This window comes from Chiloscyllium punctatum, chromosome 15, assembly GCF_047496795.1.
Source record: "Chiloscyllium punctatum isolate Juve2018m chromosome 15, sChiPun1.3, whole genome shotgun sequence".
In the NCBI taxonomy this organism is placed as follows: domain Eukaryota; kingdom Metazoa; phylum Chordata; class Chondrichthyes; order Orectolobiformes; family Hemiscylliidae; genus Chiloscyllium; species Chiloscyllium punctatum.
In genome coordinates this window covers 25,419,967-25,442,332 of record NC_092753.1, presented here as the reverse complement: position 1 = coordinate 25,442,332, position 22,366 = coordinate 25,419,967, and the positions used below count along the sequence as shown (strand labels likewise).

At 42.4% G+C, this 22,366-nt stretch overlaps 1 protein-coding gene across 7 annotated transcripts in view; it reads left to right on the top strand.

Moving 5' to 3' along the window:
- Nucleotides 1–22,366, top strand: part of dgkh (diacylglycerol kinase, eta) — a 569,987-nt gene that overhangs the window by 383,517 nt on the left and 164,104 nt on the right. For all 7 annotated transcript variants that reach the window (XR_011962527.1, XM_072584802.1, XM_072584800.1 and 4 more), the window contains 4 exons: nucleotides 4,134–4,259; nucleotides 12,345–12,447; nucleotides 19,310–19,472; nucleotides 20,352–20,460. Coding sequence is in view for 6 of the 7 variants with exons in the window: in XM_072584802.1 (XP_072440903.1) it covers nucleotides 4,134–4,259; nucleotides 12,345–12,447; nucleotides 19,310–19,472; nucleotides 20,352–20,460 (501 nt within the window). In the remaining variant the exon portion in view is untranslated. The remainder of the gene's footprint in view (nucleotides 1–4,133; nucleotides 4,260–12,344; nucleotides 12,448–19,309; nucleotides 19,473–20,351; nucleotides 20,461–22,366) is intronic.

The window sequence follows — 22,366 nt, the reverse complement described above, 5'->3', positions numbered from 1 at the left end:
CTGTTCTGCCATTCAATCATGGCTGATCAGTTTTTCAAACCCACTGTCACCCTTTCTCCCCTTAACTCTTGGTCCCCTTGACAATCAAGAACCTATCTATCGGTCATGAGAGGCATGGATTGGGTGAATGTACTCAGTCTTCTTCCCTGAGTTGAGAAATCGAGAACTAGAGGGCATCAGTTTGAGGTGAGAAAATGAGCTTATCAGTGATAGGCCACATGGTTTTGTGCAGGGAAGGTCACGTCTTACCAACTCATTGGAATTTTTTGAGGAAGTGACAAAATTGATTGATGAGATAATGCCTGTAGATGCCATATGCATGGACTTCAGTCAGGCATTTGATAAGGTTCCACATGGTAGGCTGATGGAGAAGATGTACTGGCTAGATGGATAGAGAACTGGCTGGGCAACAGGAGACAGTGAGTAGTAGTGGAAGGGAGTTTCTCAAAATGGAGACCTGTGACCAGTGGTGTTCCACAGGGATCCGTGCTGGGACCACTGTTGTTTGAGATATACAGAAGTGATCTGGAGGAAGGTATAGGTGGTCTGATTAATTTACAGATGTCATTAAGATTGGTGGAGTAGCAGATAGTAAAGGGGACTGTATGAGAATACAGCAGAATATAGATATATTGGAGAGTTGGGCGAAGAAATGGCAGATGGATTTCAATCTGGGCAGATGCGAGATGATGCATTTTGGAAGATCCATTTCAAGAGCAACTATACATTTGAGTGGAAGAGCACTAGGGAAAATTGATGTACAGAGAGATCTGGGTGTTCAGGTCCATTGTATCCTGAAGGTGGCAACACAGGTCAATAGAGTTGTCAAGAAGGCATACGGCATGCTTTCCTTCATCGGACGGGGTAATGAATACAAGAGTTGGCAGATCATGTTATAGTTGTATAGGACTTTGGTTTGGCCACATTTGGAATACTGCGTACAATATGTGGATGCTTTGGAGAGAGTGCAGAGGAGGTTTGCCACGATGTTGCCTGGTGTGGAAGGTGCTAGCTATGAAGAGAGGTTGAGAAGATTAGGATTATTTTCATTAGAAAGACAGAGGTTGAAGGGGGACCTGATTGAGGTCTACAAAATCATGAGAGGTATAGACAGGGTGGATAGCAAAAAGCTTTTTTCCCCAAAGTTGGTGACTCAATTACTAAGGGTCATGAGTTCAAGGTGAGAGGGCAAAAGTTAAAGGGAGGTATGCGTGAAAAGTCCTTTATGCAGAGAGTCGCAGGTACCTGGAACACGTTGCCAGTTGAGGTGGTAGAGGCGAGCATGATAACGTCATATAAGATGTATCTAGACAGATACGTGAATGCGCAGGGAGCAGAGGGATACGGATTCTTGGAAAATACGCGGCAGATTTAGATAGAGGATCTAGATCGGTGCAGGCCTGGAGGGCCAAAGGGCCTGTTCCTGTGCTGTAATATTCTTTGTTTTTTCAGAGGGGAAAGAATAAAAGGGAACCTAAAGGGCAACGTTTTTACGCAGAGCATATGCATATGGAATGAGATGCCAATAGAAGTGGTTGACGCAAATACGTTAACAAAATTTAAAAGGCATTTCACCAAATACATGGATAGGAATGGTTTAGAAGGACATGGGCCAAGTGCAGGGAAATGAGGTTAGGACATTTTGGTCAGCATGGACCAGTTTGGCAGGTGGTCTGTCTCCATGCATATGATTCTATGATTCTAATCACTGCCTGTCCCATTCATCAGCCTATTCTGTAACCAAATCAAGGCGACCAGTTACTTAATCAAATGCCTTTTGAAAGGCCCTATCTGTTCTGAACTATCTCTATCAGTACTCTCCATTGCTTTTTTCGAAGAATGTGTCCTTGGTTAGGCAGATACAATTCGCCTTTAACAAATCCTTGCTGGTCATCCTTTGCCGATCCTGCTCTCTTGCATTACTCCAAGTGCGAGTTTGTTTTGTCCTAAACAATGGCATCTTGTATTTTTCCCACCACACTGATGCAAGATGTTGTGATTGTGATGGGTTCAGCCATGTGGACCTCATGGAATATGAGTTCCCTGATTGGGGTTGTTAATCTGGTCCAATGAGTGAGCCCTGACTGATAGATAAGTCTGGAGAAGGAGCACGCGGTGTCCACCAACACCCTGGAGTCGTTCAGGGAGAGGTGGGCGCCGCAGGGAGTGGAGTGCATCATTTCTCCCTCCGACTCTATTTTGATTTAGTCCTTACCCTCCCCTTCACTGTTTTGCTCACACAGCATTGCCCTTTGATGTGAAGGGCAGTGCTTGTCACTGGCCACTCGGGTGTTTTTCCTATCTTCCTGGTGGTGGAAGTTGAATAAAGATTGGTGCACTTTGTGTCCTTCACTGTGTTTTACACCTGCGCACACACACACACCATGGGTGCTGGGGAAAAAATAAGCACTACCGCACAAAAAGAAAAAAAAAAAGAAAAAAAAAAGAGAGAAAAAGAACAGGATTGTCAGAGGTTCTGTTCACTCTGAGAGCTGGTTCTGAGGAAGGTGGGTCAGTGTCAAATAAATGTGAAAATAAATGGTGACTTGGTGGTGAGATACTGACCTCTGTGTAGTTATTTCACAAGGGAATTTACATACCACTCCAGTCAGACAACTGACTTAGTAAATGTTACATTAAATAAACTACACACTTAAAAGTGTACATTAGAGAAGTCACTTGACCTGGACCATTTGCTGACCAGACAGGGAGATATGGGATATGGAGCTACTAATGAACCAATTTTCCACTTCTATCTGTGATACTTCCAACGTGCAAGTGGCAGAAGTTGAGTTAGCAGCTTGGTGACTGTTGTCTAATCTGATATACCCAGCTAGAATCTCTGAAGAAAACCAATCATCAAATCGTCTGAAAGTTTGAGTTGTTTGAGATGCGATTAGTCACATGATGCAACAGTCTACTTATGTGAAAGCTATAACCCAGAAGTTCAGCTGTCTCTTGCAGGCAGTGAAGTGATAGGATCTGACTGTCACAGATGGCATAAGATCTGTGGCACGGTGGCACAATGGTTAGCACTGCTGCCTCACAGCACCAGAGACCTGGGTTCAATTCCTGTCTCAGGCAACTGACCGTGTGGAGTTTGCACATTCTCCCCATGTCTGCGTGGGTTTCCTCCGGGTGCTCCGGTTTCCTCCCACAGTCCAAAAATGTGCAGGTTAGGTGAATTGGCCATGCTAAATTGCCCGTAGTGTTAGGCAAAGGGGTAAATGTAGGGGAATGGGTCTGGGTGGGTTGCTCTTCGGCAGAGCGGTGTGGACTTGTTGGGCCAAAGGGCCTGTTTCCACATTGTAAGTAATCTAATCTAATCTAATCTGTACCCATTGGTATAGATCACTGCAATAGTCAGGTAAGTGGGAGGCAACTTGTTTGTGGGAGAGAGCAAAACAAATATTCTCTATAGGGTCTGAACCATATGAAGGCAAACAATGTTGAAAAAGCTGTTATGGACCAGGCCAGACCCCTGAAAATATGTTAAGGAGGTAGACCCGACCCTAACTGTTCTTACTTTAAAGGCAGACGTGAAGTGAATATTCCAGGTGTGGTGGAGCTGGTCAAACACACGGCTTTAAGCAAAACAGAATTTATTTAAACATGACGGTTGAAGCACAAACAAAAGAAAACAGAACTTTGAATAATGTAACAATTTGAAAACTCAACTGACACAATACCGTAACTTAACTAAGGAGCTGTTCCAATTCCTGTAACATCCCGTAAACACACCCCTCAGCAAAGTGAAGGTAAATTAAAACACAGGTTCTTAAAGGCAAGAGAGATTTCAGAGAGAGAGAAGCCAGTCAAGAATCATCTGCTGAAGCTTAGAACCTTTCTCTGGACTGTAGCAGCTTCTCGCTGTTACCACTAAAAGAAACTAGTAAAAACCTGAACTGGGAGAACTGGCCACTCCCTTGCCATTGTTTGACTAGATTCTAACCCAGACATTTCAGCACCTCTGCCTTTACAATCTCTCTTAATAAAAAAAACCCAAGGACAAAATAATCTTGTTAAAGGGGTAACATCGTCATAAGGCTTCTTGCCTATGTTGAAACTGTTGTTTATCTATGTTTCAAAGCAATGTATCTAACACTAAGTAATGTTGTATTTTATTTGTCTAGATTGCTATGCCTCATCAGTGGCTGGAAGGTAACCTACCTGTTAGTGCCAAATGTGCCGTGTGTGACAAGACATGTGGGAGTGTTCTCCGACTACAAGACTGGAGATGTCTCTGGTGCAAAGCCATGGTAAGCAGTTTTATTTCCTTGTGCTTTCTACAAATGGTTTAAAGTGAAAGGAAACCATTCAAAAGTGTACCCTTCACTTGTTCTGTGAAATACATGAAATTAATATACAGAAACAGACCAGCAGGTTGGTACTTAATGCTTCTGTTTATCATGACCTCTGCCCTAATGTCTTTATCTCACTCGATCAGAAAGTGTTTCTCCTCAGCTCTTAACCATGTATCTAGTTTTTCTTTCAAAGTAATTTGGCTGTTTGCCTCAACCACTCCCTTTTGCAATGAGTTCCACATTTTCAGCACTTTTTGGGGTAAGATGTTATTAGAGCTGCACTCAACCAGGCAACTGGGAATTAAGAAAATAAAATACAAAACTGCAGATGCCAGAAATCTGAAACGAAAACAGAAATTGCTGGAGAGAATCCAAGGTGGCAGCAGCGGAATAGGCAGGCATCCAGGCTGAGTCCGGAGTTTGTCTTTACCATCCGATCCTCTTTACTTTCCTCTTTTGCTTTTCTTTAATAATTTAGTGGGGTTTTTTATAACCTACATTGGTGTAGTGCTTGGAACCAGCTGAATCTTGTTGACTATGAGATCCTTGATTGGGTTTTGTTAACCTGGGCCAATCAGGAAAGTCCTGCCTGACCAATATCTCCTCTGTTCAGGGGACTGACTCTAGGCTGGCTGGCTACAGCCAGTGTACTGCGCACTAGTAAATAATGGGTGACTTGGTGACAGGATATTTGTCTCTGTGCATTTATTTCACTTGGCTTGTAATGAGACTGGCGGCACTGGAGCAACTGAGGGCCCGGAACAGGACAGCCAGTGGTCAGTGGGCTGGTGCGGAACAGGATAGCCAGTGGTCAGTGGGCTGGTGTGGAGTGGGACAGCCAGTGGTCAGTGGGCTGGTGCGGAACAGGACAGCCAGTGGTCAGTGGGCTGGTGTGGTCGGGGACAGCCAGTGGTCAGTGGATCGGTGTGGTGGGGGACAGCCAGTGATCAGTGGGCTGGTACGGAGTGGGACAGCCAGTGGTCAGTGGGCTGGTGTGGTGCGGGACAGCCAGAGGTCAGTGGGCTGTTGCGGAGTGGGACAGCCAGTGGTCAGTGGGCTGGTGTGGTACGGGAAAGCTAGTGGTCAGTGGGCTGGTGTGGTGGGGGACTGCCAGTAGTCAGTGGGCTGGTGTGGTGGGGGACTGCCAGTGGTCAGTGGGCTGGTGTGGTGCGGGACAGCTAGTGGTCAGTGGGCTGATGCGGAGTGGGGCAGCTCGTGGTCAGTGGGTTGGTGCGTTGCTGAACAGCTAGTGGTCAATGGGCTGATGCGGAGTGGGACAGCCAGTGGTCAGTGGGCCGGTGAGGAATGGGACTGCCAGTGGTTGGTGGACTGAAGTGGCTGTTGGGTTAGGGACCCAAAAGGGTTGGCCAATGGAGTGGGGCTCGGTGTGATCAGCCTGTCACAGATCTCGAGCCCAGCAGTGCGGAGAGAGCAAGATCACGTGTGGAAAGCCCACAGTGTGGAGAGATTGCAGTCTACAGAAGATTTGTAACATTTATCTGTTAACTTTATTTCTTTATCTTCCTAATTTATACTCTGAAGAGCTGTAATATAGAACTTCTAACTTTTCTCTTTATATTTATACCAAGCCTATTCGATTAGGTTTGTCCCCAAGTAGTTTGTATCACAGATGGCGCCTTGTGTGGCGACGTTGAGCACATTTCACTGTACTCCTGTATTTTTCACTTGAGTACACATGACAATAAACCTGCAGGTCTGGCAGCACCTGTGGAAAGAAAGCATTTCATGTCCAGTGACCCTTCAGAACTTCTTCAGAAGTGGGGAGTATTCCATCTCATTCCTGCCTTTTGCCTTGTAGATGGTGGATAGACTTTAGTGAGTCACAAGGTACATTACTCAGTGCAGAATTCCCAACGTCTGACATGATTTTGTCGTCTTGTCTAGTTCAGTTTTTGGTTAATGGTAATCCCCTAAGATGTTGATAATAGGGTTTCAGTGATTGTAATGCCATTGAACATCAAGAAGCTCTGGTTAGATGCTTTCTCATTTGAGATGATCATTACCTAGCATTTGAGAATGTTACTTGCCACGTATAATCCCAGACCTGGATGATGTCCAAGGTCTTCAAGCGAGACATGGAAGGAGTAATAGAATCATTTAACATAGAAACAGGCCCTTCAGCCCACCATATCTGTCCTGACTAACCAACATCAATCCTCTTTACTTGCAGTTGTTCCATAGGCTACTATGCCCTGATTGTGCTGATCCTTTTTAAATGTTGGGAGAATACCTGCTTCTTAACATGCTCTCAGGCAGCGCTTTCCACATTTCCACCATTCTCTGGGTGGAAAAACATTTTCTGTGATTCCCCTGCAAACCACTTATTCCTCACCTTAAGCTTATGCCCTCTGGTCTGTGTTTGCCATGGTGAAATAGATTTTCATAATCTACTCTGTGTATGCCTCTCATAAGTTTGCATGCCTCACCCAAATCCTCTCCTCCTCCTCCTCCTCCTCCCCCCCCCCCCCCCCCCGCCCTGCCAAGCTTCCACTGCTCCATGAAAACAAAACCCAGCCTATCCAGTCCCTCCTCATAGCTGAGACTTTTCTATCCTGGTGAATCTCCTTTGCACCCTCTCTAATGCAATCACATCATTCCAATAGTGTGGTGACTTCACACAATATTCCATCTGTGGCATAACCAATGTTTTATAAAGTTGTACCAAGAGTTCCTTGCTCCTACATTCTATGCCTTGGCTTATGAATGCCATCCTGTATGCCTTCTTCACCACCCTGTCTAACTCTGACACCTTCAGGATCTACTTGTACACCAAGGTTTCATTGTTTCTCTGTGCTCCCTGGGGACTTGTCATTCATTGTTTATATTCCCCCTCTTTAGACTTCTCAGAATGCATCACCATGTGCTTACCAGGATTAAGTTCTATCTGCCATTGCTCTTTCCAGTTTACCAGCTGATCAATATCAGATGTAGCCTGAGACCATTCTCCTCACTATCAACAACAACACCAGTTTTTTTTGCTATCTGTAGACTTATTAATTATACCTGTTGCATTCATATCCATGCATCATTAATATATATGTAAAGTAGCAATAGTACCCGTAATGATCGCTGTGGTACACCGCTGGTCACAGGCTTCCAATCATGGAAACAGCCCTCAACTATTACCCTTTGCAAGCCAACTTAACAGTGAAGTTTGCCAACTTGCCTTGGATCCCACAGCCTCTTAGGAAGTGAAAAAGGAGGAGGTGTTGCAGTTTTCAGCAGGGAGTCTATTACAGTAGTATGGAGAGTTGGCATCTTAGAAGATTTCTCAGGTGAATCCATATAGGTAAAACATAAAATCCAAAAAGGGGCAATCACATTGCTGGGAGGGTACAATGGGCCACCTCACAGTTTGGGTGAAATAGAGGATCAGATATGTAGGCAAATTTCAGGAAACTGTAAAAGTAATGGGGTTGGGATAGGTGGGGATTTCAACTTTCCTTGCACTAACTGGGGTAGCTCTAGTGTGAAAGGTTTAGAGGGAGCAGACATCCTAAAATGCATTCAGGTTAGCTTTTTAAGCGAGTATGCAGGAAGCTGGTCCTAGTGCTAATTTTAAGTAACAAAACTGGGCAACTGGTTGAAATATCAGTGGGGGAGCATTTTGCAAACTGCAATTATACAGAACATAGAACGGTACAGCACAGTTCAGGTCCTTTGTCCCACGATGTTATGCCAAGCACTTATCCTAATCTAAGATCAACCTAACAGACACGTCCCTCAATTTACCATGTGCTTGCCAGCAGTTGCTTAAATGTCCCTAATATATCTGAGTCTATTACCACCACTGGCAGTGCATTCCACACACCCATCACTCTCTGCGTAACGACCTACCTATGAAGTCTTCCCTGTACTTTCTTCCAATCACTTTAAAATTATTTGACCCCTTGTGATAGTCATTTCTCCCCTCGGGAAAAGTCTCTGGCCATCTACTCTATCTATGCCTCTCATTACCTTGTACACCTCTATCAAATCAATCTACATCATTCCATTAGATTCACAATTGTTATGGAAAAGGGCAAGGGTGGATCTGAAATTAAATTTCTCAACTGGGAGAAAGCTGATTTTAATGACATCAGATATGATTTGGTCAGAGTGGACTAGAAGTAGCTACTTTCAGGTAAATCTATCTCAGAACAATGGGATGCATCAAAAAAGGAAATATGGAGCAAGACCAACATATTCCAATTAAAGAAAAAGGTGGCACCATCAAATCCTGTGAACTCTGGATGATAAGGGATATGCAGCATTTGATTGAGGGGAAAAAAAGGAGGTTTATTAAAGATACCAAGCAGGAGCCCTGGAGGATTATAGAATGTGAAAGAGGCAACTTAAAAAGGAGATTAGGGGAGCTAAAGGTCAACACAAAAGGATACTGGTAGGTAAAATTAAGGCAAATCCTAAATTGTATTATAGGCACATTAATATTAGAAGGATAACAAGAGGAGAAATAGTAGGGCCCAGTAAGGGCCGAGCAACTTGTGCGTAGAGCCAGTGGTGTAGATAGGGTGAGAATGAATACATTCTGTCAATGGTCATTAATGAGAGTTATGATGTGGATTTGGAAATCAGGGAATGGGTTCTGTGATACAATTGACAAAATTATCATAGAGAGGAGTGATCATAGAACCTCGACAGTGTCGAAACAGGCCGTTTGGCCCAAAATGTCCACACCAACTCTCCAAAGATTAACCTACCCAGACCCATTCCCCATCTCTATTGCTCTACATTTCCCCTGACTAAAGCACCTAATCTCCACATCCATGAACACTATGGGCAATTTAGCATGGCCAATTCACCTAATCTGCACATCTTTGGGCTGTGGGAGGAAACCGGAGAACCAGGAGGAAACTGATGCAGACACGGGGAGAATGTGCAAACTCCACACAGACAGTCGGCCAAGGCTGGAATCAAACTCAGATCCCTGGAGCTGTGAGGCAGCAGTGGTAACCACTGAGCTACCGTGCTGCCACAAAGTAGATAAGTCACCAGGGTCAGTTGAAATATATCCCAGGTTGTTGAGTGAGGCAAGGGAGGAAATAGCAGGCGCATTTGCAAAAGCTTTCAATTCCTCTTTGGCCACAGAAGAGGTGCCGCAGAACTGGAAGACAGCCAATTTGGTGTATTCAAGAAGGGACCAAGGGATAAACCAGGAAACTACAGGCTAGTCAGTCTCACCTTGCTGGTGGGGAAACTATTGGAAACAATTTTGAGAAACGGAATTAATCAGTATTTGATGAGGTGGGGATTAATCAAGAACAGTCAACATGATTTTGTTAAGGGAAGGTCATGTCTGACCAACTTGACTGAATTTTTTGAAGAGGTGACCAGGTGTGTAGATGAGAGTAATGTTTTTGACATAGTCTGCTTGGAGATCAGCAAGGCTTTTGATAAGGTCCCACATGGGACACTGATAGCAAAGTGAGAACCCATGGGATCCAAGGCAAGTTTGCAAATTAGATCCATAATTGGCTGAGTGGCAGGAAGCAGAGAATGATAGTTGTGGGATATTTTACAGACTGAACACCTGTGTTCAGTGAGGTCCTACTGGGCTCAGCGTTGAGTTCTTACTGTTTGTGGTTTATGTAAATTATTCTGACTGAAATGTGGGAATGTTGATTAAAGAGTTTGCAAAGATAGAAAATTGTTGGGGTGGTAAATAGTGAGGATGATGGTCCTATTTACAAGAGGGTATAGACTGGCTAGTCAGTGACAAATGCAATTCAATCAGATAAATGTGTGTAGTAAAGCAGTTGGGCAGGATATACAGACAAAGTATATATAATGAATTATAGGACTCTGGGGAGCATCGAGGATCAGAGGGACCTTTGTGTATACACTGGTCATTTAAAGTATCAAGACATTTGGATAAAGTGGCGAAGAAGGCATATGGTATATTGCCTTTATTAGTCAAGGTAGAGAGTTTAAGAAAAGAGAGGCCATGCTGGTCCTTTATAAAGTATTGGTTCAGCCACAGCTAGAGTGTTATACCAGTTGTGGAATCCATATAAATGGAGGGATATGATAGCACTAGAGAGGGTGCAGAATAGATTTACGAGGATTATGCATGGGCTGGAGAGTTTCAGTTATGAAGAAAGATTGGACAGACTGAGGTTGTTTTGCTCAGAGCAAAGGGGATTAACAGGGGACACAATTTAGATGTTGAAATGTAAGAGCTGCACAGATAAGGTAGCCAGGAAGAAACTTTTCCCATTGATGGAGGGATCATGAACAATGGAGTATAGATTTAAGGTAAGGTTGGAGGAGATGTGAGGTTTCCACCCAGAGGGTGGTGGGAAGCTGGAGTTCACAGCCTGAAAAAGTAGCACAGGCAGAAACCCTCATAACATTTAATAAGTATTTAGATGTGTTCTTTCAATGCCAAAGCATACAAAGCAATGGGTCAAGTGCTGGAAAATGCAGTTGAATATTTAGGTGGTTGTTTTGATAGTACGAAGTTAAAAATCACAACACCAGGTTATCATCCAACAGGTTTATTTGGAAGTACTAGCCTTCAGAACACTGCTGCTTCATTGGGTACCTGATGAAGGAGCAGCGCTCTGAAAGCTAATACTTAACTAAACCCGTTGGACTATAACCTGCTGTTGTGTGATTTTTAACATTGTCCACCCCAGTTCAATACCAGCATCTCCACACATTGACCAGTACAGACATAATGGGCCGAAGAAGGATATTTCTCTGTGCTGTCTCTGGCTCTCTGACTTTTGCTGCATATGAACATGGACTGCTTCAGTATGTAAGGAGACATGATTGGTGGTGAACATTGCGGAACCCTAAATCCATCTGAACATCCCCACTTCGGCCTTGTGAGGGAGAGAATGTTGTCACTGAAGCTGCTGAAGGTGTTTGGGCCAAGGACACGACCCTGAAGAATTCCTGCAGGCATGTCATAGAGCTGAGATGACTGACTTTCAAAAACCACAACAATTTTTCTTTTGTTTTTATTAATTTACAGGATATGGGTGTCACAGTCTTGCCTGCATTTATTGTCCATTCCGAGTTGCCCTTGAGAAGGTGGCAGTATGCTGCCTTCTTGAACCTGTGCAGTTCATTTGTTAGGTAGAGCCACACTGTTAGGGAGCAATTTTCAGAATTTTGACATCGCAACACTGAAGAAACGGCAACATATTTCCAAATGCTTGGTATGACTTTACCTAGTCTAAGTGTTTTCTGTCTGACTCCCATTGTCTTAAATTTTGCAAAGGCTCACTAATGCCACACGTGGTCAAAAGATACCTTGATTTCAAAATCAGACACCATCACCTCATCTCAATAATATGGTTGCAACCCAAGTAACAATTCTGTATTTATTCCATGGTCGTCGTCGTCATCATCACTGGTGGCCCCTCACAGATAAGGTTGACTCTGTTCCACTCTCGGTGAGTCCATAGGCAGCTGTACAGATCAATGGTGCCACTGCAGGCTCTCTCTCACTTAGGGCAGAGATGGGTGGGGTAGGTTAATGTGGCAACGTGTTCCTTTTGCTGTTTTTGCCGTCTTCCATTTCCCGACAGCAAGTCTTAAGGTGCTCAACGCCTTCACTTTGGATGGTGTTGGGTCAGGTATGCCCAGGTGTAGGTTGGAATGCTGGACTTCACCAGTGAGGTCTTGATGGAATGACTGAAGTGCTTCCTCTGTCCACCTGGGGCTTGCCTACCATTTCATGCGGACAATGTGCCCAGTGATCAGTGCTGCGCTGCTAGGGATGTTGGCCTGGTTGAGGACGCTAATGTTGGTGTGTCATTCCTCCCAGCGATTTTGCAGGATCTTGCACAGGCAGCATTGGTGGTACTGCTTTTATTCCATTGTAGGAATGTAACAAATTATGATGGCTTTAATCCTTTAAACCTCCCATTCGAGCCTTCTATGTCATTTAATGAATCTGGTTCTGATATATTCTCCGGGGTTTCTCCTGTCAGATTTAGCGATTATTTAGTGCATGTTATTTCCTTGTCAATTCTTGTTTCTCATGGATATTCTGTTGGGCTCTGCTAGGTTCACACAGCTTGCAAGGAACTGTATCCCCGAAAATGTCCTCTGGGCCAGTGCAAAGTGTCCATCATTCCTCCCACTGCACTGAACAGCATTGATTCTGATGGTAAGTAACAGCTCTGACAAAATCTATTACCATTACTGGACCTCTGCTTGCCAATCAGTATTGTGATATGAGCTGAGCCTTGTACAGGGGATGCTGTCTAGTCCTTATTTCTTAATGTTGATTTTCAACAAGTGTGGATTCCTTGTAGCATTTTACTGAGAGTTTGTCTCCAAAGATGTTGAACATTCAGTTTGGTAATGTAATAATTGAGTTCAAGATGATAAACTGATGTAATCAGCTAAATCAAACCTGTGCCCTTTTGTCGGGAGGATCAAGGCAAAGCAGCACTGTTTGATAGAAATCTTACAGTACTAGACCAGGTAAACATGATAATGATGTCCCCAATGACCGAGGAGTCAGGATCAGGAGTTATAGTCTAAGGAAAGCATCTTGGGTCTGAGATGAGGGGAAACTCCTTCAGCCAGAGACTGGTGAGCCTGTGGAATTCTCTGCTGCAGAAAGTCAGTGAGGCCAAAACATTGAATATTTTCAAGGAATTTTATAAATAGCTCTTAGGGCAAATGTGTTCTAAGGCTATGAGGAGAAAGCAAGAACAGGGGACTGTGTTGGATGATCATCCATGATCATATTGAATGGTGGAACACACTTGAATGGCCAACCACTCCTATTTTCTGTGTTTCTAAGTAAATTTATCCTTTAGCGATAGACCATGCCAGATGATAACCAGGTTGTTCCTGTGATTCTACTGAAAAAAACCCTATCACTACCCTCCCTGTCCCCTCCAGCCCCACCCCCCTCCCATTTATCTTTCAACCCCCTTGGACCTCCCCCACGTTCCTGATGAAGAGCTTATGCTCGAAATGTCAACTCTCCTGCTCCTCGGATGCTGCCTGACCAGCTGTGCTGTTCCAGCACCACACTGTTTGACCCCCACTTTCTCCTGAGAAAATGCATTGCCGAGTTTTAATACTCTCATTCTTCAGTCCAATAACCCCACTGAGGTCTCTGCATTCCTCCCATTAACCTCATGCTACTGCTGTTCTTCACTGCTGTACCAATAGTTGTGTCTATACCAGCCAACTAGACACTAGAATTCCCTCCCTTGACCTTTCAACAGAAAAAATGTGTATCTTAAGAATGCCCTTAATATAATAAAAGCATTCTTGACAGGAGCCTTATCAAAGAACATTTGAAACCAAAGAGAGCAAAAGCTGTGTTCTGATGAAAGGTCATTTCTCCGAAGTGTTAACTGTTTCTTTTCACAGACAATGCCTGAACTGCTATGCATTTGCAGCATTTCAGATTTCCAGTTACTTCAGGACTTTGCTCTTTACCAACAGCCTTTCAAAAGAAATGCATTCTAAGGAGTGTCTTAAAGAAGGAACAGGAGAGAAATCCAGAGCAGCTGAAGACACAGTCACCAATGGAAGTCCAGAATGTGACAGAGGTCATAGTTGGGGAGTGCAGATATCTTGGGACATTGTTGGGTTTGAGTGGATTACTGAGATAGGGAGGGGCAGGTCCCATAGAGGGATTTCAACTCCAAGCTGCTGTAGATTAATAATAACGTGAGTGACATATGAATATGACTGAGTGTGAGTTATCAGATGGGAACAGAGTTCCCATTTACTTCTGGTTGATGGAGGGTGGAACATGGGAGACTCCACAGAGTTTGATGAAATAGCCATGTCTCAGATAACTCTGGTAAGAATGATGGTGAATGGAGTTGAGGGCAGGGTTGGTATTTCACTCCTTTTTAAGGTGGTTATTAAAATCTCCTTGTTACCTTTTGTTTTCATCTGCCCTAATACCTCCTCTTCTGGTTCAGAAAATTTAGTAGGAGTGTTTATGCTCCTTTGAAGCATATAATTAAGAATTCTATATGATATAGAAATTATTAATTTTGCTGTTCCACAATTAAACAACTGACTGGAGGAGGAGACTCCACAAATATCCCTGTTCTTAATGATGGAAGAGCCCAACACATCAGTGTAAAATATAAGGCAGAAGCATTCATAACAATCCTCAGCCAGAAGTGCAGAGTGCATGATCCATCTCGACCTCTTCCAGTAGTCCCCAGCATTGGGTTCTAGAACTTGCCATTCCCTTAGCCAAGCTCTGCCAGTATAATTACAATGGTAGCATCTACCCAATGATGTGGAACATTACCCAGACATGTCCTGTACACAAAAAACAGGACAAGTCCGACCTGGCCAAATACTGTCCCATTAATCTACTCCCGATCATCAGTAAAATTTGTTGGTGTTGAATCATCCTTTCAAAGTGACTAGGCATTGTGCTGTCAGTGTACGTGCACAGTAAAATATTGCACTGGTTGGCTGTGCCCCACTTTCTGGCCTGAGCGCCTCATTTCCCTCAGTAACCCTCATGCAATTTTCAGCCTGAATTAAACAACAAGAAACAACACAAAGTGAAGCTTTGCAAATCGAATGGTATGATGACATTGGTTTGGGGATTTGCCGGCTGTTTCCTCTTTAAAATGCATTGGGCCTTGATTAACTTTGCTTAAAGGCATTCCTTTCTTGGTTTTGCATTGGCCAGTTTAGAGCTTGTGATCTTTGTTGAATGATGCTGAGTACTGAGTGTTGCCCCTTTCCTCCAGGAATTTCACCTTGTTATAAAGCCTTTCCAGTAATGTCAACCAAAATTAGATGATAGCAACAATATTTAAGGAGTTGCATTTTTACGGTGGCTTTTCTTTAGAGCAGAGAATACTGAAGGGGAACACCATTGAGGTATATAAGATTGTGAGGGGTATGGACAGAGTGAGTAGGGAGCAACTGTTCCACTTGGTTGAGGGATCAATCACAGGCAGGCTTAGTTTTATGGCAAGGAGCAGGATATTCAGAGGGATTTGAGAAAAAACATTTTTGCTCAGAGGGTGGCAGTAATCTGGAATGCACTGTCTGGCAAGGCTGCGGAGGCAAGAAGACTTAAAACCTTTAAAAAATATTTGGATGAGTACTTCAAATATCATAACATTCAAGGATATGGTATAAGTGCAGGAAATTGGGATTAGCGTGCCTTTAGTTGTAGGTATCGTCGGTCCAGACTCAATAGGCTGAGGGACCTTTCTGCATTCTATGACGAATGGGAAGTTTGTGTGGGGCTTTTTTTGAAAGGGAAAGTTCAAATTCCCTGTCCCAACGCCTCCAATTTTCCAATTCCATGATCCAGTCTTTCTCGGCACAGGGACATCCTACCCAATGTGTTCAATCAGGAAGACATGTTCTTCTGATCTCACTGACTTGCATGGTAAATTCGAATGCCATTGTCACAGCAATTACAGATCTGAATGAAGTTTATAGTGAGCCAGGTCTGTCATCTTAAAGTCCCAAATGGATTTCACTCACAGGGACAGCAGTTCTCTTGCTGCAGTCAGAGTAGTGAATGAACTGTCACAACAACGATGATAGTCAGAACCTTTTGTTGCAAACACAGAAGTTACCAGAATTCAACTTTCCATGCTTGCTTTTGAACTCATGCACCCAGATCACCAGGGCTCACTCCTTCAATATATAAGGCTAATAATTTTAAATTAATTCTCTGGTTGTCATTTGTTCCTGGATGTTATGTCTCTCTCCTAAGTCAGAGATTGTTGACTCAAGTTCTATTCCAGACATCTCAACATGAGGCTGACATTTCAGTACTATTTTGAAAAAGTGCTGCATTGCTGTGTTTCAGTTGAAACATTGTATTGTTACAATCTCAAATGCTATTATATGACATGACTAATACCTGTTTTCTAATATTCTATTACTAAGAATAGATCTGGTCAATCAAGAGCAAGTTACAATTATATAGTTCTTCGAGGTCAGAAGAATGAAAGGTGGACTTATTGCAATATACACAATCCTGAGGGAGCTTGACAGGGTGGTTGCTGAAATAATGTTTCCTCTCATCGGAGGAATTAGAATGAGGGAACACAGATTAAAAATAAAGGGTGTCCCATTTGAAATGTAGGTATGAAGGACTATTTTCTCTCAGAGGGTGGCTGATCTTTAGCATTTTCTTTCTCAGATAGCAGTGAGGGTGATATCATTGAATGGCTCAGTCTGAATTAGAAAGATTCTTGACTGACAATGGATTCCATGGGTCTCAGGCATAGTAAGGAAAGGGGAGTTGAGGCCACAATCAGATCAACCATGATGCTTTCAAATGGCAGACCAAGTGTAAACAGACTGAATGGCCTGCTCCGGCTCCTAATTTAAGTGTCTATATGTTTAACAAGATAAAGCACTCCAAGGCACTTCAGATGGGTGTTGTGGGAACTTGCTATATAAAAATTGACGACCACTGTCTCCATGTTATAATCGTAACTACATTTTCTAAGTATTTTATCAATTGTGAAATGTTCCTTATAGCTTATAATTTTTTCAGAGCCCCTGCAATTTCCTGCCTCATCTCCCACAGCAGCCTGGGATGCAACTCATCTAGGTCAGGGGATTTGTCCATTTCTAAGCTTGTCAGAGTCTCCAATACCTCCCCATTTCCCATGTCGCACTATGCAAGTTCCTCCTTGTCCCTTTTCCTAGTGGGAAGAGGTTTGGGTTGCAGCAGCATGAATAAGTCCTCTGATGTTGGGATTACCAGTGGCCAGCCGAGAGGAAGTTTATATGTATTGTCCCACAGTATTGGCGGTGCCAGACCTGAACCTTTCCTCCATGTGTCTCTCGGACAAAAGTATACTGAGCATGGGAGGAGATGAAAGAAATGGGTCGTTAAATTCAGAAACTGTCTTGACTTGTGTTTCCTGAACCCAAGATGAAAGTCCAGCCCATTTTGTACATGCTGAAATTAATATAACTGAAGAGCTTATATTTCTGTAGTGAAGCTTATGTGTATGGCATGTTTAAGCTTTAATTGTGCTTGTTAGCACGAAGCTATTAAAAAAGGTCTTTAGTTAATTACAGTGGTGATGACTGGGCACAAATAGGGTCTGAGTTGGCTCAGGTTTGGGAACTTATTTGTCTTGACTCAGGAAATTGCAATTTCAATCTTCCCTTCAGCACATCTTAGTATCTGACTCAATATGGATCCCAGTTTGTCTTAGATATTCCTTCAATGTTAATTAGGTGAGAGATCAGAGATTAGAATTCCAACTGCTGGATGATTTGTTTTTGCACTCGAGTTCACTGACAAGGGTCAAGAAGTCCTTGTGCATGTGTTTTCATGCCGTGCATGTTCCTTAAAAGGCCAGTTCACTGCAATTAAGCTTCCTTTCGCAATTAAATTCTCTGCAAGTGTGTAGTACATGCTGTCAGATTCATGGCTGCCTGTAAGTGGTGAACATGAAATAAGGTACTGGACTTTACTGTAAATTACCACTGCTTTGACCTCATTGAGGAGAGTGTTCATCTTTTCCACATCATGATTGCCAATATCTAAGTTGCAGAGGTCGTGGAGGATGATTAAGGGAGGAAGGTTGGGGTGGGAAGGGCATAGTTAAGAAGGCTGCCCAAGGGTGCGATTCTGTCTGGAGAAAGAAGGCAGACTGACTGGATTAGGTAGAAAGGATCAAAATGTTATACTAAAGGTGACCACTCTGCGACACTGAGTAATACTCCTGGCTTGCAGGGAATGTCCCACAACAAGATTCACATACATATGTAAGAAACTAAGAACCACAATATTGTGTGAGAAAAGTGGACCCGTCCTTGACCGGAATTGGTGTATCCTCCATTAATATTAGCTCATCCAAAGCTCTGCCACCAGTATTCCAACACATAATTTAATCCTGCATTCCCTGTGTTTGCTGATTTACACTGTTTCTCAGATGAGCAGTGCCTTAATTGTAATATTCTCTTTTTTTCAAATCCCTCCATGTTTTACACCTCCCTAGCTCTGAGCCTTCCTTAGTCTTCTTGAAATACCTACCCTTCTCTAATTCTATTTGTTGCATATTGCAAACTTTAATTGCTTTAGTTTTAATGGCTGTGTCCTTATCTGTCAGAGGCTAAGCTCTGGAATTCCATCCCTGAACTTCTCAGTTTCTCTTTAATAAACTCCTTAAGATTCAATCTTTGACCAAGCTTTTGGATATCTTTCCTAATGTCGGTGTTACATTTGTTTGGTAACATTGCTGGAAGTGCCTTGAGTCATTTTATAGAATTAAAGTATTTTATAAAATACAAGTTATTGCTGTTTCTAATTCTGTAGTTATATTATAATCCCTAAATTGTGAGCGTTCATTGAGATTTTTTTAACAACTCTCCATTGCTGTAACTACCTGGACAGACCTCATCAATTTGTGATCCACATTTAACACTGCCTTTATCCTGCAAATTTACTTAACTCGAAAATCAAATAACTCCAAACGCTATCATTTTTTGACAGTCCCACAACAGTACAGCAGTGCTGCAGTGCAGTCCTGAGGGAACGTCAGCTTGAGGAACTAGCTTTCAGCTGACCCAGGTATCCTGTTTTAATGGGATACCTCCAAAGGAGACATACAATCCCCTGGCCTTCAGTGCCATGGGGAATATACTTCCTCAGCCAAGACTATCACATACAGATTGACCTGTCATTTATCTTGTTCATTCATTGATGAACCTTGCTTTAAACAAATTGACTGCTGCAATTGTATATATCAAGAGTGTCTGCACTTCTTAATCCTACTTTGGTTGGAAAGCATTTTAATAAGTGATTAATTATTGTAAAATGATGATATGCTGAATAAATGTTTCTGTTCCACACTGTCCATAAATTGGCCAATATGGTGAATAAGTGGATAGGAACTGAAATTACTTTTGCTCATGTCATAGAGAGCTTATCCAAATGTACAGAACTGTTTTTGATGTTCCTGTTTCATATTGTTATGTCTACCTGAGGATCGTTAGAGGACAAATTGAGCCTGATGTGCTGACTGTTCTCTGTACAGGTTTCTGGAAAGCCAGCTGTCCACCATCTTGCGCCAGCCCACTTTTAGTCTTTGTCAACTCTAAGAGCGGAGACAATCAAGGAGTAAAGTTCCTCCGAAGGTTCAAACAGTTATTAAACCCGGCTCAGGTCTTTGATCTTATGAATGGAGGACCTCATCTTGGGTAAGGATGAAAGTAATTGCAAGTGAACTGATAGTGAACTTGTTCAATACATACCTATCTGTCTCATTTCCCAAGGAATATTATGTCTGCTATAAAGCTATTAAGAACATGGCTCATTCATCTCTAATCTAGTGTCTGCTAAGAGGGCAGAAATTTGCAAAAGGTGGCATGGAACTTGAGTACTGCTGCAAGTTAATTACAATTTTTTGACTTTGCACACATCAGGACAGTTTACAAGAATACCTCTTGAACCAGAAAACCGGTATTTGTAATGTATGAGAGGAGAAAGATCAGATATCTTTTTGCAGGTGAAAATCCATTTCTGTCAAGATCACTGACTTGTGAAATCAGCAGCATGTTATTGAATAGAGATTTCAACAAAGAATTTCAGTGTTGCCCTGTTTTGAGTTATTTCTGCACATGCTGAGTGGCTGCAATTATTGCACCTACTAGTGATTTATACACAGAGGGGTTCTGTGATTTGTTTAGGAATAAGTGTTTCACAATCGGCAACAATTGATAACAGCAAGTTCTTTCTTAAGACACTGTAATCTTAGAGCAACATGGAATCTTGAAAACATTGACTTCACATTGACCAGGTTTTATTTGAATCTCTGCTTCAGAATAGTAGAATTGTCTTTTCTTCATTAGAATGCTATGTAACTTACAATCAGAAATAAAATCAAAACACAGTAATTCGTCATAAAGCCTGGCACCGCTTATTGGGTTTTTTTTTCAGATGATCTTTTATCATTGACCTGAAACTTTAACTTGCATTAACTGTTTCTCTTTCCCCAGGCACTGCTTGACCTGCTGAGTGTTTCCAACATTTTCTGCTGTTGTGCTTTGATTAGTTGTGTTCTTTTTTTTTCTTTTCAGTTTACGGTTGTTTCAAAAATTTGACAATTTCCGTATTCTGGTTTGTGGAGGAGATGGAAGTGTTGGATGGGTTTTATCTGAGATTGATAAATTAAATCTGCACAAGCAGGTAAGAAGCTGACATGTAAACATGAAAATGGTTCCTAATCTCTGAGAAAATGATTGCATTTCGGCTATATTTTGGGATTTTGTGAGTTGGTCACTTCTGAATCCAGGCTGGCAGACACTTTCTATAAATGTTTCACTTGGATATTAACATATAATAATTGACTGCAAATTTACTTAGCATTTCCCACTTTTTTCCCAACCATGCAATGGCTGGCTTCCACCTCATAAAACACCATGATGTGGTTTCACCTGATGCAGGAGCAGACTGCCAAAAGCATGTGATTTCAAATAAATCTGTTGGACCTTAACTGGTGTCGTGTGACTTCTGACCTCGTAAGGTGATAGTTTGCAGCATGGTGGTCATCTCATGTGGCACAGGACCTCACTCTGCTGTGGCAGTGTTAGGTGTGTGTGCTGCATATGAAGATAGCGTGTGTGCTGCATTTGAAGGATGATTCACTAGATTGTTGACAGGCAGCTGAGCTTTTTGTTTCTGCTCACTTCACAATCTCTCTATGAAACTTATCTTGGTGCACTGGCCTTTCCCTCCATAAGAGACTGATATTTGTGCAAATGCTGCAGGAATGTTGCTAAATTAAGGAACTATTGCACCACCTGGAGATTTGCCTGTGACAAACTTTGCTAAGTTTGTTGGTTTGATATGACATTCAACTGTACCACAACAGGTGGGCTTTCTATGGTGTCTAGAACTTTCTCATTGACATTGTCCTCCACAGAGTAGAGCTTACACTAGTGTTCCATCTATCTTTTCAACTTTTATTATGATCAGTGATGACATCTCGCCTTTGTTTTAAATGCAGCTGTTTGTTTGCTGATAGACCTGTTGGCTTTTTGATTCTTCCATATACATCCCTAGCATTCACTGTGTCAAAGAACATCTCATTATTCTTACAAAGTAGTAATCACTAATCATTGTCATGAGGCCCAGCAGTGTGTTGGAGTATACTTTGAGTAGCTTTTAATGCATTCAAAGTCTTCTGTCTCAGATCTCTGATAAATCCTGAGAAGGTCCTGCTTGGTTTTAATGAAGAGGTTCACATTATTGTGATGGAATCTAAACCAGTCAGCATTATTTCACTCTTGCTTCCAGAGTGTCACATGTGGCAAGTATCAGTGGTTTCTCAAAATTATGTTCATTTTGCCTTTGCAGTCTGTGGGGCATAAGGACTATTGGTTGAGGACTATTGGTTTTTATCTGAGAACAATATTTCATACTAGGGAGTGATCTTTATCACGGTCACTGGTATGGTAACTGCATGTCTTGTGAATGTTGATCAGAAAGTCAGGTGATAATCACATTTAGCTGGAACCATCTTGGATGTCTCCAGGACACTTTATGCCAATCTTTTGGTCTGAGAGAAGGTATTTGTTATATAAAGCTGCCCTAGCAGAAAAGCTCAAATGGTTTGTCAATTATTGTTATTAGTAATCCCAGGCCATGATGTCTGAGGCAGGAGACCTACCCCCTCATTGTCTATGGAACTGCTCATGCATTGAAATTCCCAAATGAAAGTGTTTTGTTGCAAGAATTCTGGTGATTGTTGTGTCAATCTCCTCATAGTTTTGGCCTTTCTCGACTGTAGTGGATCATACTATTGGAGAATTGATATTCATTGTCTATTTGAGGGAGATGAGCCATTGTGGAAGGGGTTGTATCATTGAGAGTAAAAATGTTCTCATTATGAAAACTACACCTTGCTCATATATTTCCTCTGCATTTCTCCCCTGCCAGATGCATGTGTAATTTTATTTCTTCAGTGATCTGCTCTCAACAAGCCTTGTCTCTTGTGAGGAAATTATGCAAAGCCCATCGAGTTCCATGTCAAACATACGCTGTCTTGCACATGTTATGGGCTAATAATTCATTGTTGGTTATTCCCTTGTAC